Genomic DNA, 20,133 nt, shown 5'->3' with positions numbered 1-20,133 from the left:
CCCCGCCACGGCCAACCCTTCCGGCAAAGGACGTGCGGCACCACGATCTACTCTTGCACGGCTGGCGGCGGTTCGTTACATTCGTCCGAGGCTGTTTCGTCTACGCGCGAAGCTCGGTGAAGGGATCGGTGCGGTTAGGGGTCGGCTTACGACCAGTCGGTGGAAGGGTCTCCGGTTTAATTTCGAGACCTCGAGGCAACGCGGGCGCACACAAACACACAAACGTGCAACGCACCGAAAGGACGCAGTCTTTGGATTATTAAACTTCCCATAAAAACGTATATACCCCGCCGGTACATCTTTTTCCGACCGGGTTCGCTTTATTCGAAGCGCCCCGCCCGTCACCAATTCATATATATATATATATACACAAAGTTGCAGTTTTCTGTTTTTCTTTTTAATCCGACTTTTGGCCCTCGAAAGACGTCGTTTATTTTTTTTCAGCCGTCGCTGCGCCTCTTCCACCGCCATCAAGCGGTACATTTTTAATTAAGAACTCATGCTACACACAAACAAGCATATATATTCACGCGCACGCCGAGAGGACTGCATTACACGTATATACGTATATACGTTGTCGTCGTCGGTCTTACGTTATTTCCTCTTCGAGTCGTTATTTTTCCCTTCCGCCGTCTTTTAATCCGCATAAACGGTAAATTGCCCGTGGACCCGAGTGGGTTGATTATTATTGTTATCATCGTCGCATTAATATTATTATTATTATTATTATCATTATTGTAATACGCCGCGCACTCGTATACACGGCGGCGGCGGTGGCAGATTTAATTCGTAAAACTTTTTTTTTCTTCTTTTTTTTTTTTTTTTTTTATTTTACATCGTTTCATTTGCATTCGGTCGTAAATCTTGTTTTTTTTTTTTTTTCCGGCGGCATCGGTGGGTGGGTCTCGAGATCGGAGATGTTCCGCAAACATGCGTGCACACGCGCTCGCACAGCCATACATACCTGTGCGAAGCCTACGTATTGTGCACGCACGTATTGTACCGGAGTTTTACGTAAAATATATAATACCAACTACATCTCCCACTGTCCGTCCCCGCTACGCGTACGCACCATTCCGATTGTCCGGCCGCCGTAAATCACCGACGACCCGTGGTCACCCGAGGAGCATAATTTATTGTTCGGTTTAATGTTTTCGTTGGCATAACGGTACGTTTAATCGCTGCGGCGCACGGTATATACCTATACGATCGTCGGCGGCGGCGGCGGCGGCGGTGAATCTAAAAACACAGCAACAAAAAAGGGTAACAAAATCGTAACGCGCGCGTTTGCTGTACCGGGGCCGGGATGTGCAGGAAAACATACCGAGAGAAAAGAGGACACGACGGCTATTGTGATAGTCGCGCGTCCTTTTCGTCCCTCGAACACAATAATGATGGAACCGACGGCGTACAATACGAATATCTCCGTGAACGGAAATAAACCGATGTACTGCAATGGGAACGTTACGCACACCGACGCTCAGTAAGTACCGGTCAGCAATGCAACGCGTTCGTTCACGAGTCCATAACGCGCGCACGTATTTAATTATAAATGTGCGTTGCAGTGCGCGTTGCGGTATGTTTAATAAAACGTTATTCCGCGCACATTCCGAAACGGAATCGATTAATACGAATTAATAATCTTTATTTTCAACACGCCGTCGTATTGAAGTCGGTGAATAGCGTCGGAGAATATCCGCGCGCGCGAGCGGAACACATGCCGACAGCCAGACAAATTACGAGTCAATAAACGTTCGTGTATTGCGATCGCCTCGGTGCCGGGACTCGTATCGTAAGTACGCGTGTACGTTTTACAAACAAAGGGACACATGGTCAGCAGAACGGTCGAGAAACAATATTATGCAATACATGTACGATAATGTGTGCTTATATTGAAAAATTCTAATATTCCCACGTCAGAGTTGGCCGGGACGCTGCGCGCGACAGCGATGTTCGTCCCTGACCCAAGGGATCCACCCCCTGAATAAAACGGACCCATAAATTAAATGTTTTTTTTTTTGCATCGCGCTTCGAGATCTTGTCCGTTTAATGGTAACGCTGAGAAGAATACAATAACTTCCATCACTCGGGACGGTTTTTCGATCGAAAAGTATTGATTGCTTGAACGGGAAAGAAACGGATATTATAGGGTGCGCTGTAATTACATTAGATATGTTATATTCTCGGGTTGTTCGAAATATTATTGCGTAGAAAACACGAGCGTCGCGTGTAAGAATGCTATACACTAACTGTTGAACATAGCAGTAGAGGAGGGGCGGGGGCGATAAACAATACAAACCCTTAAAAGCGTATAATACACACACACACATACTTATAAACTCATACTTTATAAATTATAAGGTATACGCGAGTTTTTATCCTAAATTGCGTTCGGATAAGATCGCAGAAACGGTTCTTTTAAATTACTTTAAAAACGTGTATAGGTATGCGCGAGTATCTACTGCAACGATTACGAGTGGTCTGCGACGGAGCCGATTAAGAATGTGAAAAACTAATTTGGGTTCACGACAAAGGTTAACAAAGTGTGTGTACATCTGTAATGTAATAATATTGCTCGTCCGCCGTATACGTATGCTCGAAATGACGCTTGAGTGTTATTTAAATTGGATTGCATTTATCTCTGCTGCGGCAAAAGATTGAACATACGATATATTATTATTATACTAGCACGGTAGTACGTTTTATTAAGTTTTATTTTGTATTTTTTTTTATATATTATCAACAACGCGTCGCCACCGTCATCGTCAACCTCACGAATTTTTCCGTTTCTATTTCGCGTTGCACAACCCATTCGTGCATAACCGCACTGTACACTTATTTTAAAATATTTTAATCAAGTTTAACGGCGCATATAATATGTTAAGATGATCGTCTAGCATAGTTGTCACGTTAGCGGTCCGCCGTGATCTCTTCACGTCGAATATGCGAAAAACAAATTTGAATATGCACACCCACGGTGGGCGTAATACGATTAGTATATATGCACAAACAGTTCGAACAATTATTCAACGAAATGCTCTATACGTCGAATTTTTTACGGAGCAGTGAAATTTTCGGTAAAAAAATGTTTCTATAATATAACGGAAAAAACGTTACTAAAGTAACACACATATATGTAATGAATTCATTAAATATTATTATCGAATACACTTTTAAACTATTGACATTCGCGGAGTGCACAATCGTAGACGAACAAATTTAACGATTAGCATACACTTGTGGGTGTACCTTCAACATTATAGTTATTATTTATTATAGTGCAATGTCGAAATTAAATTATTAAATTGAACATATTAATATTTATTATGTGTATGACCCTGCCATTTTTCAAAAAACCGTCTCGTTTCGTTGGATAGAAATTCTAATACACGTGTGTGTGTGTGTGTGTGTGTGTGTGTGTGTGTGTGTGTGTGTGTGTGTGTGTGTGTGTGTGTGTGTGTGTGTAATATTATAAAAGCGAATTGGGGGAGGAAAAAATCAAAAGCGTCATTACAGCGTGTTTTACGGTCGTTCCGGTGAGGGCAACAACCGGTTAAGAAGAGCACTCTACAGCGACCCCGCAACACTTAGTTGCGTGCTATATACGTATAAACATTTGTGCTATTGCCGATTTGGCGAGGAGCTAGCGAGTTTTTAGAAATCACTCGTATATATTGTATATAGCTTTTAAAAGGGTCCTTCCGGGGGCTTTCTATAGGTTATATTGCGCCATCGACGGGGAAACGAGGCCATCGAACGGCGGTCCAAATGAATTTTTAACGGGCGGCGTGTCGTGCTGCGGACGACGAGAGGGCGGCGGTGGTGTAATCGGCCCATCCCGTTGATGATGATGGCCGCCATCAAGACGGTAATACAGGGCCTTTGCTGCGGTGTGCGCGCGCGGGCGGCAGGGTTCTCCGGCGAATCGTACCCCGCGGGCCCGCCGGCTCGTCGTTGCACGGGGCGTGCTGCGGAAGGGAATATGCCGTTTGTGCGACCGCCGCTGCCGCGTGAAATCAATTGGAAAGACAATACGACCCGATAAAATGTACTCTGGAGGTTCGACGTGACGTTATATGTACGTATATATTTATATATATATATATATAAACACCTTATTACTGCAGGACGAGAAAGGCTCTTCTAGTGTTAAAAAAAAAAAGGAAAAAAAAACCCCCGAATGAAAAAAAAACACAATTGTCCTGTTAACGGACTTTAGAAAGCCGTTTTATTCGGTCTCATTGAAAAACAATCGTTTTTTCTTTTTACCTCCTGGCCCCCGGGAACGAACGCATCGTTGCGGTGCGCTCGACCGATTCGTATGAAATTTAAATGACGACCACGAAAATGGTCGTTACCGCGTATTATAATATATATTTATACACGTACTACACGTACACACGCGTCATACGAATTGGACAATTTGTATTTATATTTAAAGCGTATGGTATGCGTGTTCAACAGCACATTATTTTATTTCCAACACTCGAACGACGGTTCAGTGAATTTCGCACATAGGATTTCAGTATCGAAATTATACATCGTTTGCATGTTTATTGTGAATTTTAATGAAATTTCACGCGGCCGTCATGATCATTTATAATTACGAGCCAGCTAGTTTTGCGTTTATCATGTAATATACTAAATAAATTTAATTCACATTGTCATAACTAAATTGATACTAAAAGTAACTGGTACAAATATTATGCGATAATTGTAAAATTACGATGTAGTGTACATTTTTTATGTAGCACATCATTAACTTTACGGCATAAAAACTATAGACGGTTTTAAAATACTTTAGTTTTCGTATATTAATTAATTTTTATAATATAATAGGTAAAGAAGAAAAAATTATAATCCTCAAAATACACTATGTATATTATTATAATACATTTATGTATGACATAATTTTTGATAATGTGATATTTACATAAGGATAAAGATAAAATACTGATATTGAAACACGACATAAAAAAAAAAAAATCCCTGTAACAAAAGAAATGTAGTTTGAATAGGGTTTCCTTTTTTCCGGCTTAGGCGCATAAAATATAGGGGAATTTTTAAATATATGCTTTCCTAAAAAAAAAAAACCCTATCGTTTCGAAAAGGCGAAGGGTTAAGTTAGACTGCCCATTATACCTTTTTAGCATTAGAATAAAGAGATTTCATAAATTTCGATTCCCGACTGAGAAATGGGGTGAAAGAGGTTTCTTCTTTTTGGATGTGCTGTAATAAAGCAAAACGAAGCCCTCTTTATTTCGTCGTCCATTATCTTTTCGCTTCTACCCGGTCCCGTTGTTGCGAGCGGTCTGTACGATCCCAATGATAATGTTATATTTTTTCATAAATAGGGTGGATTCTTATCGTTTATTGACAAACTTTTGGGGATGACGCTCGAACCGTTGGTTTTGCAATACAAAACATACACTACAACTTTCTATATTCTAAACACAATATTAAATTCATCGTAATACTACACTGTATAATGAACATACTGCAGCATACATTTATACACGAATGGGCAATACTATTTACGAGGTCATAACTTTGTTGTAAGATATTTAATTTGTATTTTATATATTATCATATATTACGCATAGTACAATAATTAGATAAACATCGTAAACAGTTCGTTAATATTAAAAATGTTCTATAAAATATTATTATTATCCAGAACAACTATTTTGTTCCAGGATGAATTCAATGTACACTTGTGGTGGTTACGGGGAAGAAAACTTAAACGGAATAAAAATGAATTATCGGTAAAAAACTTCTATTGAATAACCGAGAATTAATTTTGTCACTGCGTTATTCTAATTCTTATTTTCCCGTTTTAATTACAACATAAATCTACAGTGCTTATAATAGGGAAATAATTCGTGGACATAAAATAATATCATGAAAACATTAGCTGTCCCTGCGAATGATAGCTGTGATGATGTTATACATTTACACGTATTACCAGATCTGAATCCAATGCTCGCGAACCAATCGAATCGGAACGGCATGCAATAAACACATAATTGTTTACCGTTATCACACGAGTACAAAACAAAACGTGCAGATTAAGGTAATGGAAATAAAAACGCTGTTCGATGAAATCCGTACCACGTAGAAACGTACACCGACCGTTCGGGCGCGTAACCGTTTTTTTTTTTTTTTAATTAGGTTTTTATCGTGTCGGCCGCGATCTCGGTTCCGTTTTGAACGCTGCGTCCGAATTCGCGCGTTCGTCGGATTTTGAATAATAACAATAACGACGACGACGGTGATGATGATAGTAATAATAATGATTGTAATGTATGCGAACGTGGCGAAGGATGATAGGGTTTGCCGCGGCCGCGGGTGTGCAGGAGATAAAGATGGCGGCGGTGGCGGCGGGTGGAAGAGGGAATAGGTTTTAACTTTAATCCGAAAAGCTGATATTTCACCGGCGGCGGCGGCGCGTTAATGGTCCCGGAAAAGCCAGGCTCACCCCCTCCCCCGTAAACGAATCGGATTCATCCCGTATTCACGCGCCCGAATGTGTTAACACCCCCCGCCCGTGATTTACGCCAACCGGCGTTTCCCGGGGATTTCGCCAAAAACCCCAAGCACGCATAAATCTTCGTAATCTTTACCCACCGTTTCCTCCCCGGTGCGCGCGCGTACACCAACACGTATTATAATTTACGTGCACCCCGTTCGAGAAACACCCGCGCGCGTGCGTCAGAAAATTTATTGAACGATGATTTACGCCCTCGCCCCGGTTCTCCTCATTACGGGCACTTTTCACGCCGTCCGTCTTCACTCGGACTTCCGAAACAACGTCGAGTAATGAAGATCACGTCACCGAGGCAACGACGTGCGTCGATCTGCGTGTAACACCGTGTCGTGTCCGCAAACTATATTTACTGGTTTCTATGTCCGTTCGCATGCCGGCCGATATTAAAAAAAAAAAAAAAAATATCGAAACGCGATTGTTGGATATTATTCATTCGTTCTAGTCAATGTATATAAAAAAAAAAAATAGTCACTCATACGACTCTTTGTTGACGGTTTAAATACGGATAAATAAGCAAACAGTTGATACGTAGCAATAAACGAACGGACGAATAAACAAAATAAAAGCCTAACCAGGAGTGTTATATTGTATACGTAAAGGACGACCGATTGTCCTGCGCGTGTAATTGTATTAAGTGTTGATATTATTACTATATTACTGTTATTGCGTACGTAACCGGCATCGTGCGGGTACGCGATATCGCTACGGCGGCGCTAACGATTCTTATTGCGCGCATTTACATACGCGTAAATAAACACATACGCGCACACGCGCACACGCAAATGATAAAAGTATTATTATTTTCTTTGTTATTGTTGTTTTTATTATGTGTGCGTATGCGGTGGCGCGCAGAAGAAGTCCTAAGGACGAGCGTCTTGATGTTCGATTATCCGCGCGCGCGCACATACAAATCCGAATCGTTTTACCCCAGCCGGCGAATGGTTTTACGGCCCCGAAACGACGGCGGAATTATATCATTCGACCGTTCGCGCGCTCTATTATTATTATTATTATTATTATTCGTAAGAGTTGTGCTGTTGTACGTATTCATTTGTTTATTGTACAGCTCGGCGCTCGCAGACGTTTTGGGAGCACTGCTGCCAAAAAGGACTTGATCGCAAAATGAAGCGACGGCTGCGGGTCGCTCGTCAGGTGTTAGGTACACCCGTCCGCGTGGTTAGGGTTTTTGCCGTAGAAATTGAAGCCTATGCAATTTTTCAATCAGTGAAAATCGGTCCAGGAGGTCGACCGAAATGTTTGCGCTCAAATGTACAGGCAAATCAGTACCCCGACGGAGGCAAAACTCCAAATTTTTATCTGGGAGGGAAATAAAATTGTACTTCCACTAGACAACCACGATCCGAGATCGGCAAAGCAAACGAAGCACTCGCTTTCGTTCATCAATCGTTATAAAAATTATTCAAAAAACGTGATCAACGTGTTCAAGTTGGATATGTTGACGGTACGCGTTGTTCGGCATTCGCGATTCCACCAGTCGCCGGCTATTGCCGTTACGTGCACTTAACTAATAATAACTAACAATGTACAAATGATTAAATGTGCAAGAACTTAAATTTTTTATTCAACACCGTGTTACATTAGTCCCAGTGTTCACGTTTTCGTTCATTCTCGTATATTTTTCACTGACGACTTCGATTTTTTATGACTTGTACTTTTGTAGTCGATTGTAGCCGTTTTCATCGTGAGTTTTTGTTCGAAAATTTAGAACATTTAATTCTATTTTTTCTATTATCAAGCATAATTCAGTTTTCTATCGAATGTTTCGGAATAAATTACATTTACGGGGCCCTTACGCTCAGAATCAAACTGTAGGGCTCCGTTTACAGCGCATTTCGCGCGTTCTTGTCGAGGACACCGGAAAACGGAAACGTTAACAACCCCCCCCCCCCGGCAGGAGCCGACGACCGGTAAGGATAGGTATAAGCGGGAGCGCTTTTTTTTTTTTTTTATCGAAATTTCTTGCAGTCCGTTTTGCGAGTCGCACAATCCGCAGCTTAATGGACCGTTTTCGTTGAACTACGGCTCGCGGCTACGAAACGTCTTTTGCCAAACGATAAAAGCGGCGAATAAAACCCATCGCTCGGCCATATTAACGACCGTGCCGAAACTAATTAACCGACAATTCGTTTTAATCGTTCGCGAGCATATTGTATTGCGTACTCACGTATATTTGTATGTCTAAACGCACCTGTTATAAATAAATGTGCGGTATTACGCAATGGCAGATCCAGGATTTAGTTTTTTTTGAAGGGGGGGCCCATAGTCTAGAATGCAAATTTTAATTTTTTTTTTATAATTAACAAATACATACAAATAGACAATAATTTTAAATGCGAATTTTTTTTATTTGTTGAAGATTATATTTAAATCATAATAATATTGTAAGAATTCTTATAATATTGTTATATATAATATCCAACAAATAAAAAAAATACATAGAATAAACAAATAACATATTTATATATAACATAAAAAATACAATACATTTAAATGTATAACGAAAAAGATGATTGTAATCTCCTAGAATTAAATTTTGAAAACATATCCAATACTTTTTCAGGTTTTACATCAATTTGTTTATGGATATTAAGCAAAGCTAACCCATTTAAACAGTTTTCCCCATTGTTTTTCTCAGTGGCGACGCGAAATATTTTACTTCATGAGTCCTGTTAGGATTTTGCCCCAACCCTCATTCACCCACCTAAAAAGAAATTTAAGGGTAGCTTGTAAAAAAAGCTCCTCAACTATTCGTTTTACATGATACATAACCACTCGATACCCAATGGTCAATACCCACCCACCTATCTACCCACTGACTTGAGTCCAGGGAGTCAAAAATCTGCCGTCACGCCGCCACTGATGGGAGAGATCTCGTTCATTGGTGCGGTGCCGCCAAGCCTGGATCATGATAATTTGGGGGCTGGGGCCAAACAATTTTTAGGGATCCATAACCATAATCAAAATATTAATGACCCTCACATGATATATATATGATGAACAGGGTTGGTATTTTATAGCACTTAAAATTGCATAAATATGCGCTATAATATTACCTTAAAAATCGCTAAATAAGCTCTAAAAATATGCCATAAAAACAAAAAAAAAAAATTTATTATTGAATAATTTTATACGAGCACACGAGACGAATTTGGACTGTATTAAGCGAATTCTACTTTCGTTCATTGATAATTGGCTATCAGTAGATTTTAATAGAAATCCACAAAAAAACCAACAAAATCAGCAGATAACAAAAATTAGAACCAAATAACTAAAACGAAATTATTGTATTATATTCAAGGCTTTGCCCTGAATAATTTTTTCGGGTTTCGGGTGTTGAATATATTCGGGTGTTCAAACACCGCAATACAACATTTAAACAAACGTTTGGGTGTTAATAACCGTTATTATTCGGGTTAATATTGGTTAATAGGGTGTTAAATAGTCAAGGAAAAATATTACTTTTCATTGGTGGAGGACGGTGAGCCCCCCTCCATTAATGAAATATTTATATTTTTTGTTACCTGCCTATGTAATAAAATATCAATTTCTTATACAATTGAGCAACAGTTTTTAGACCAAACTATCATTATGTTAATTTCAAACAATGGTGTAACTACGATATATTTTCGGGGAAGAGGGGGTTATTTTATGTGAGTATGAAGCTTATAAATTATAATATCTATAAAGATTAAAAATACTAAAACTATGTCCTACTCCTAGTTAATGCGGGCACATCACATGCGACAAAAAAACAAACTATTTTGTATTCTGAATTTGTGTTTGCGTCATAGACGGAAATCGGGGGGGGGCTTGAGGGGATTAAACCCCTAAAAAATATAAAGTACAAATAAATTGATAAGTGACTAAAAATGCAATAATTATTATAATTGTAAAATGCATTTTTAATAACTGAATTAAAAAAAAATATTCTGTGATAAAAATTAAATCAATTTTGTAAGATTTTACAAACTTCTTGTCATGACTTAGAAGATCGCGATTAATTTAATATTAATAATATGTAATAATATTCGTATAGGTTGTTTAATTTAATTAATTAATAATATTTGTTTAGAATACCTATTCCAAAAATGTGTAAGATAAGGCACCTAATTGTTATTTTGTTTAAATTGTTGATTAAAAATGTCAAATTGTCAAATTTTGTAAATTGCCTTGTTGAAATAAATAATTGCGTACAGTGGTATCTATAGGTATAATAATCAAATAATACTCAGTCCCCCTCACAAATTTCACCAAATTTCCGTTTATTGTTTGTGGTGCGTGCACAGTGTGCACTGCATACACTAAAAACGCACTAGCTAGAGCATAGCGTAATACAAAAATAATAATAATTTGTACTTATGAATGTTACGATGAAATTATTACACTAACCAGTGCCGTTTCTGGGTTCTGCGAAGCCCTGGACATCATTAAAATTCGAGGCCCTACAATATTATATCGAAATCCATAGGTACACCACAATAGCGGTCCTCAATCCATATATCTATAATCTATTTATACATGGTAGAATGATAATGTTATTTTCGAGAACTTCTCAAGATTGTAAACAAAAATACGTTTCCTGATTTGGAAAAAAAATAATGTTTATTTCGTATTTCTATTTACTCTAAATGTAATAATAATATTAATAGGTACAAAATTAAGGGCCATAATTACCATAATTAATTCGGGGACCCGTCCGCAATTGCGGACTAGCGGTACGGGTCCGTCCGACTCAGCATTAGATCCTAACTTGACCAACCATCGTGCCGGCTTGTAGATAAATATTTTATGTAGAATGAAAATTTAAATTATTAATAATCAAATATTTGTTCTTACGTTAAACTATTGAAGCCATTCGTTAATAAAAAGTCTATGATTTGGCCTTTTTGCTTTTTGAAAATATTTTTAGATAACATAGTACAATTTAAAAATAATAGATATCAGATAGTAAAATTATAAAATATAATAAATTTAATATTATATCCGTCCATATTATAAATATATCAAAATCAATAGAATATATCAATACAATACTTATAAATTGGTCGAGGATAAATTGTTTAGTATATTGTAATAACAATCGTACGAATACTTTCTGTTACCCATTTCGATGAATTAAAATCTGAACTAATGCTATACGTCATTTTCCGGAACAATGAATGCTTATGACAAAGCAGTGTTTTTTGGAACATAACTATTATTTTATTTAACCTTATAGTGACTTTCCGCTCTCTCAATGTTTAATAAACTCAAATAAGACTTATTATCTAATTTAGAATGATACTACATTAAACACTTATGTTTTTATATAATTTAATACTGATTGTTACGAGAATGTAATTTAATATCATAATACATCAAAAGTGTATTAACTGCAGGTAGCAAACACTATGGAGAGTCTTTTGAAGAAATATTTCACCGACAATATACGTGTTGACCGAAAATAATGTGCAATAAACAGTTTAAATGAATTTATAGAACCTCCGTGACCAGCATGTGGCGTTGCCGAGCAACTCACGGATTTCAAAGCTTATAAAAAGAATCGAAATCAAATAAAAGCAACCTATTTCTCATAACCGTCTGAACGATACGTACATCTCCTACGAAAACCGTCGCACGGATTCGTCGTGAAACGTAGCAAATCGTTTTTGGTTTGATTTCTTTTTGTTTCTCAACAGCCAGTTGACGCGGTAATTCTTCCGACATGACGTCGTTGTTGCCCAGAAGAGCCACGCTTGCCCGGACTACAGGTAAATCCCCAGAATGTGGTCGCGGAAACGGTCAATCAACGGAGCAAGGGAACGCGACCGAGCAGCATAATATCGTCTCGACGGACCCGATCTTCCGCCGACGCGAACTGCTCGCGTTGCGAACCGAGACCGTCGTCACGTTGGTCCCGAAACTTTCGTTTTCTTTTGTCAACGTGAAAGACGAAGCGTTGAAATGCTACGAACAGATTTTCGACCATCGTGCCGATCTCGCACATTCGGTAGAAAAAGTTCTTGACACTCTGACGGAACTCAAAAAGTCGTCGGTCCAACACGACCGAAATGTATTCGATTACGTGTTGAAGCACTTGTTCAGCGAGATCGAATGCTTCCGAACGTACACCGCAGAAGCGTTAAACAGATGTGCCCATCTGTTCGGTGGTGTGATCGAACGCGGTTTGATAACCGATCCCGAGGCTCTAGGAAAGGCCTTGGCCTTTGTCCTGGATGCTCTCAAGGAACATCCGTACTCGGAAATGTACAACTTTGGCACGACTGCTTTGATCCGGTTTAGGTATCGATTATGGTACTGCCCTCAGTACTGCGTTTCGATATCTAAAATTCCACATTTCAAAACGTTACCGACCGGATTAATCGTGCACGTGGAACGGAGCGTAAAGGCGAGGACCCAACCGTCGACCAAAAGCGCGGACATCAAATGTTTACAGGAATCATTTGTCGTGACCCAGCCGGAAGAACGCGGAGCAACAGTTACCGCAGAAGCGAGTGCCATCGACTCGAAGCCCGCGGAAATCAAGAGTCGTGAACAAGCGGTGGCAACGGTCGTGCCATCGTCGGACGCCTCGGCAGGGTTGGCCGCTTGTGCCGAAAGTGTCGAAGGGACGATCGCATCGCTAATGGCTCTACCGTTTACGCCTACGAAGACACCCGAAGACGATTACGCGGAACAAATCATAATCACCATGACGTGCCTCCACGAGCTGAACATTCACGGCAAGTTTCAGCACATCAAAAACCGGCTTAACAGCCACGAGAGAATGGTGTGGTTCGCGGAGTTTCTGGTGGCCCACCATGTAAGCCGTATACGTTCAAATCTCGGATTTTACTCGAGGTTGATGCAGTACGTCGGAAGCGATTTTCTAAACGGCCTTATATTGTCCGAAACGTACCGGGCGATTCGAGGTCTGTTAAAGAACAACGATCGCGGGTGCAAAGATGAACTGTCCAACCTCAGCGACTTTTTAGGTATTATCACGACCACGTTCAACAAGTGCAAACCTACCGAAGCAGCGGATATCCAGCTTGTCAAGCAACAAGTTAAAGCATACACGGTTAAAGGTCGTCAGTATATGTATTTTTAATGTTTAAAAAGTTATTTCTCGATTTAAATGTTCACTAATTTTTCAACTTATCCTAAAAACATTTGTTCGTAGATTTTTCTTCAATGTTTTTGTACGTGCAACTATGTAATTGTATAATATTTCTCTTCACCAAAATGGTATTTTTTTTTTTATCAGACCGTTTTTGGAACTTTGTGTATTATAAGTCCATGAGAATATATATTATCATTCATAATAAAAATTTATTACTTTGTATTTTTATTTTATGATTTATAAAAAAGGTTTTGTCTTTTGTAAATCGAAATAATTGTATCTAAAGTCGATGAATTTAAATTATCTGTTTGGCCAGCATCGATTTGAAGAAGTATTTAGCAAATTAGGAGTGACGGTGTTTTAATTAAAATCAAACAAATGTGTTCGATCAATATGTAGTTTATTAGGGCATAAAGTTTCAAAGGATAAGATTAGACTAAAAGAAAATCATTAAGATACTCTAAAACAATTTCCAAATTTACAAAAAGTAATAAATATACCTTAATTTATTGGCTCAACTAATAATTAAAGATATTTAATTAATAATTTTGCAAATATTGCTAACACCTTTTACTTAATTAACTAACAAAAAACAAATATAGCAAGATAAAAGCATGATAATTTCGTATCTGCTAAGAAAACTATATCCGGTGAAGTAAAAATACGTTTATAAAGATATTGAATATGAAATTAGGATCGTGTATTGATTTTTACTTATTTGTAAAGATAAAAAAGTACAAAAAAATTAATTAATTAATTATGTACAGTTTTTATAATTTGATATTAAAATATTATAAAATAAATCATAATGGTAAAAACGAAGATATAATAAGTCCTGGATGAAGTGATTTATTATGGTATATGTTAGGTTACCTATTTAGCTAAAAGTATGACAAAAATTAGTTGCCCACCCGTCAAAATCAAAAGGCGTAAGATCGAATACTTTTTTTATTCCTATGATTCGTTTGCTCATTGTTTACCTTATTTGTTGTGTGAATAATTGGTTCAAGACAGTGGCGGCGCGAAATATTTTACTTCATGAGTCCTGTTAGGATTTTGCCCCAACCCTCACCCACCCGCCTAAAAAGAAATTTAAGGGTAGCTTGTAAAAAGAGCTCCCCCACTATTCGTTCTACATGCTACATACCCACTCGATACCCAATGGTCAATACCCACCCACCTACCCACTCAGTGACTTGAGTCCAGGGACTCAAAAATCTGCCGTCACGCCGCCACTGGTTGTTCTTAAATATGTGTTTATGCATTTTAGCGTTGAGTAAGACCGCTCACTTGTCAATGTTGTTACAGTTAATATTGCCAAAATTAGTAAAAGTTGAAATTCTCATACATTATAGCATTATATTATATATAATAATATATCATTTATACCATTGTTTTTGAGCGAAACAATATAAAAGATAAAATTCTAAAGATTAAAATAGAAACACTACTGAATCAATAAAACCTAACTTTGGCCAATGTAGGGGCCGAGGCCCTTCGCCCCCCCTTAAATTCGCCGCTGGTATTGCGTACCGAGGAGCGGTTCAATAAATCTCGCGAAAACGATTTCCGAAGATATCTCACGGACGCCGAAATAATACGTTCGCACGTATTATACATTACCGTCGAATATACGTTGTTGATCGACTGGTGCGCTGTAAAAAGTTGTCAGGTATTACGCGTGAGAGGTTTACGATTTTTTTACGCGGGACGCAACGACCATTAATAATTAATAGTTATGCGTAACGCTCTCTCCCCGTTCAATGGTACATCGGGTTTTATATTATAAAACACGCCGTATACATTTCAATACATTTTCTACGAGTTTAAACTATTTATGTACATGTATACAAATGTGTACAGTGTGTGTGTGTGTGAGAGAGAGAAAGAGGGAGTGAGAGAGTCTCGCTCGCGGAATTTTCGTCGAAATCAAAATTTATTATAATCCTTCGGACCACGACCAACGAGGCTTAATCCCTTTTTACGAACTCGTTATGTACGTGTACGTATAATATTTTATTTTTATTCGACCCGTTATAGTGCACCGGCTGTCGTCGTTTTTAAACGTCCATTACTGCATTAATATGTATGAGATAAAAATAAAAACATTTCCGAAACACTACACGTGATAATTAAACCGTACGACGAACGGGCGCATAATAATGCGTGACTAACCGACGGTTTCATGTAGATCCCAACGAACGCGCATCGTATTAATGCGAACTTTAATATGCTACGTAGGTGAAACGTTTTACAGGAAAAATTAATTCCGCGTTACCGATGGACGTATCATGCACGTTACAATCAATACGTTAGGCCGTAGTTGACGAGGAAATTAGAACGTGCGGCTGTCGTACGCTGCAGACACGAAAATTATTATTACGAAAACAAATCTGTATGCAAATTTACACGACAATAGTATATATTTACAATTCAGTCCGGGTGCTCTCTCTTCTCGGGTTCTAACCTAACCAGTGAACCGAACGATATCAACCCCGGTAGAAAGCGCCCACACGAGACGGGCCTGTCCCTGACAAAACGATATAATGCTTAACGCGCAGTGTCAACCGCTCTCGTGTACCATATTTATTTTTGTTCAGCAATATCTCATCGATGCGTTCTGTTCCAAAAGACCGTTATTGCGACGTTATAATATATCCGCGCGGTTTTCGTACACGTTACACTACTCACGCGTACACGAATATATTATGGCCGGGTTATAATATATTATCAATTCGTAATATATTATTATAAAATCAATGGTGGGTTTCGCCCCCCCCCCCCCCCCGAGGTGCTTTAATAAAATTAAACAAACGATGTAGCGCGTATTATGCAAGAAAACAAAATTTGAAATAATAATTACACGTTTTATCGATTTACAGCTACGAATGTAATTATATTTTGTTTAGTTTTAACAGAATGGTGGGAGAAAATATACATTTATATGTATATATATATATTTGAGAAATTAACGAGAAACATATTTGTAACATATTTTTGAGAACCGGTTACCTCGTAGGATACGAAGGATACGACCTGCGTAATGATAGGTAACTAAAGAAAAATACTGATTTCGATATTTTGATAACTATCTTTTACTTGCACAAAAACGCTATGATTAAAATTGTTGAACGCATCGCGGTTCCACGATTTTGACCTTACATGTTTTTCGTCCGTAATCGTTCAGATTCGATGCAATAACATTTCAACAATTACTATTTATAAATACAGTAATTATCATACGATGGTTTATTTTTTAGAAAAGAGATATTTACGGCAAATAGTTTAAAATCTCGTTAAAAAGTACAAATAATAATTAGAAATATGCAAATATACTTATGAACCGTTGAAAGAATTATGAATATTTAACTGTTTAAATAAATCTCAACATTGGTCCATATGTTATATATTACTTGTGTATTATAATTCAACAAACAGATATTTCTTGTATTATAATTGCTCATATTGGGTACCTATATATTATAATGTGTATACTGGCTTAAAAGTTAAACGTGTGTAATGTTTATATGAAAATCAACGAGTAAATTTATTCAATTCAGCGCTTTATGGATACTATAAAATTTGAGTTACACCACCTAATCGATACATTTATTAAAATTAATAACAAAATCCAAACCAAAAGAGAGTTTACATGTACATATACGTTGACGTCATGTCGTCTTATAATTTTTTCTATTGGAGTAATAACGGTGCTCGAGATATTTCACGACTGCAATCATAATAATACAAAATTAATATTATAATAATAATTGAGATATTATACTACGACGGTTTGCACCCTCTTCTCTGGAGATCGCGAAGAATCAAAAAACTTTTCCCAGCCCCCTCGGTATTGTGTATACAGAGATACTTTATTTAAATAATAACAACTGACGCCAAACATTATTATTTTTTTTTTTCATTCATGACATTAATGCAGACAATATTTAACTTTTCATATCTAAACTTAAAATGAAAAAAAAGGGGATGAAACACTAGAACACTTTTTCTTGTGTATTATTTTAATGCAAGTGGATTTCAGTCGGTAAGAGATATAACATAATTTTGAGCCACTATTAAAATGTAGGTATTTAATATTTTTCAGACATAAGATAAGGCGATAAAATTATAATAATAGTGCAATATATAGTTTACATAGGATTTATTGCTTATTGCACGTAGGTATTCGATACATAGGAATAATTTTTGTGAGCCGATTTATTTAATCATTAAAATTTTATTTTTAGTTTTTCATTTAAATTACAGCGCAATAAATATAAAATTAACGTGTCGTATTATGTATCTATTACAAATGTGAAGTGAACATTGAATACTTTGAATTTTTTCTTTACCTACTTTGTATTTTTTGGGCTTTATTTACATAAAGTAAACTCAATTAATCGACTCTTACGTTATCCATCATTGAATATGCATTAGAATAATGTATATTCATGCATATTTTTTATTGTATATACACAGAAGAATATGTATAGGAGAAAATCGTTTTCACGTAGAAAAATCTTTTCCTGCATCCCAGAAACTCTTTCGGCCGCTGTATAGGAGTAGATTGCCTACGGTAGGTTACGTTAGGTTAGGTTCGCGTAACACCTTTTTTTTATCATACTACTACGTAAACTAACATAAAAAAAAAAAAAAAAAAAGTGAATTTCGAAAAAAAAGTATTTTTCTTTATTATTCTGGCTGAATTAAATTAACACGTTTCGCGTAAAAATATTTCTAATCAAACCGACTCCACTTCAGTTGAACATCAAACTTATTGGATCTACATTTGTCAGATTTATCCACGAAATGTTCAAATGAAAAATAGTTGACGGTAAGATTTAGGGTTCTGTAGGTCTTAAAAACGGGACTTTTGGCCAGCCAAACGTTGGAACCGTCTCGTTGTGCGTCGGCGAAAAATAACTTAACGGATCTAGGACGGGTTTTTTTTTTTCGAAAAACCCTGGCCACGATCGTTTGACGTGCGTCTTACGGGCACCGTCGACCATTCGAACGGCCGGGTAGCTCGTTCGCGTTCACATACGCATTACCGAGTGTTGTTACGCTCCGCGTAATCGAGCGCCACATCGACCGTGATGGCGTTGCTCGTGGTTCGCTCGGCAGCCATGTATTATAGAGCTGTTGTTCGGTGCCCAGAAATATTTTGGGATATTAATTTTTATCGCCCCGAAGACACCTTCACGCGTACGATATATATTTTTATCGCACGCACACGCGTACATGTCCGTATACTCGTTCCCGATGGGGTGCGGGATGGGTGGTGGGTTGGTCGGCCATTCCGTTTGCACGAAATAATTGGATTACGTGTAACAGTTGAAGTGCCGTTTTCTCTACGAACGATTTGTCACGACAGTTTATCGCTTCGCCGGACTAGTAATTATAATTGTCGAGTCGTCGAGGCGAAATAATTGAATAACCGAGAGTGGTCTTACGGTGAGATAATGTAGCGGCGACAACTCACGCGACTCCGGTTCCCATCTCCTCCTCGTTTTCAGACAGAAACGAACGACTGCGGGACACGATATCGTCTGTTTCGCGTTCCATCGCCGTATTCATGCAATACGTATAAATGTATACACAGGCGGTGTGTTTTATTTTATTTATTTGGTTTTCTGCGTGTGCACCGCCCGGCCAAACCTTAATTAAGTTATAATGCGACCGGGGTAGTACGGAAACGAGAGGGTGAATCGGAGTGTGGGCGTATATTGGGGCCAACGTGATTTATGCTTCAATTCCGTTGGATAGTCCCCTTGGACGGGGGGGGGGGGAGAGGGAGTGAGAGAAAGAGAGAGAGAGAGAGAGAGAGATACACTGAGAGAGAGAGAGAGAAGGGAGTACAAAATATAATCTCCGACGAAACTTTTACATCAACTTAATGCTCTCGGGACCGTGGCCGCGCGCAAGCGAAAATTGGATGTGCACATATACACAGTATAAACACACCCGCACACAAAAACACATCCAATACACACACATACACACGTTTAATTGATAATATAAATGCAAACGCTGTTTGCAGAAAAACTGAAATAGAAAATTAAAAAACGTAAATCTTCTCTTTATTTAATTTAGTTTTAGACGTACAAATGGAATGGAAATTATAACGCCATGTATACCGCACGGTAATATAAGGTCGAAAACATTGTTAGATATACTCGTAATATAACTGCATTATGAAAACGGGTTCAGGCCCACGAAAATGTTATAATGATTCTACAGTACGTTTTGAAAAATAAGCAGAACGAACAACACCAGGTCGTTTTACCTATTATACCAGTATATACCACATGGTTCGAGTATAACACTTTAATATTGTCTATTTTTGCATTTATATTAAGATTTTAAGTATTTAATGCATTTGTTTTCGTTTTTACTATTTAAATCGGTTTACGTAGCTATTATTTTGAAATTCGTTGCATTATTCGTTATTCATATACCTGAA

The 20,133-nt window shown here is 37.9% G+C and overlaps 1 protein-coding gene across 2 annotated transcripts; it reads left to right on the top strand.

Moving 5' to 3' along the window:
* Nucleotides 1–1,503: 1,503 nt before the first annotated feature.
* LOC112682154 (CCR4-NOT transcription complex subunit 1-like) lies at nucleotides 1,504–13,696 on the top strand. Of its 2 annotated transcripts, none has more exons than XM_025552668.1 (3): nucleotides 1,504–1,792; nucleotides 3,719–4,078; nucleotides 11,947–13,696. In XM_025552668.1, the coding sequence occupies exon 3, from the start codon at nucleotides 12,273–12,275 to the stop codon at nucleotides 13,656–13,658; it is 1,386 nt and encodes a 461-aa protein (XP_025408453.1). In that variant the 5' UTR covers nucleotides 1,504–1,792; nucleotides 3,719–4,078; nucleotides 11,947–12,272; the 3' UTR covers nucleotides 13,659–13,696. The 2 variants fall into 2 exon arrangements, with proteins under 2 accessions (XP_025408453.1, XP_025408454.1); XM_025552669.1 differs by having other exon boundaries at nucleotides 1,504–1,871.
* The last annotated feature ends 6,437 nt before the right edge of the window (nucleotides 13,697–20,133 follow it).

This window comes from Sipha flava, unplaced genomic scaffold (genome assembly GCF_003268045.1).
Source record: "Sipha flava isolate LNK unplaced genomic scaffold, YSA_version1 1_pilon_pilon, whole genome shotgun sequence".
In the NCBI taxonomy this organism is placed as follows: Eukaryota; Metazoa; Arthropoda; class Insecta; order Hemiptera; family Aphididae; genus Sipha; species Sipha flava.
The sequence above is the reverse complement of the archived record's forward strand: the minus strand, read 5'-3'. Positions and strand labels throughout refer to the sequence as shown.

Bases quoted from the DNA above. Each gene is read 5' to 3' on its own strand.
- LOC112682154 (XM_025552668.1), top strand. From the start codon at position 12,273: ATGACGTCGTTGTTGCCCAGAAGAGCCACGCTTGCCCGGACTACAGGT.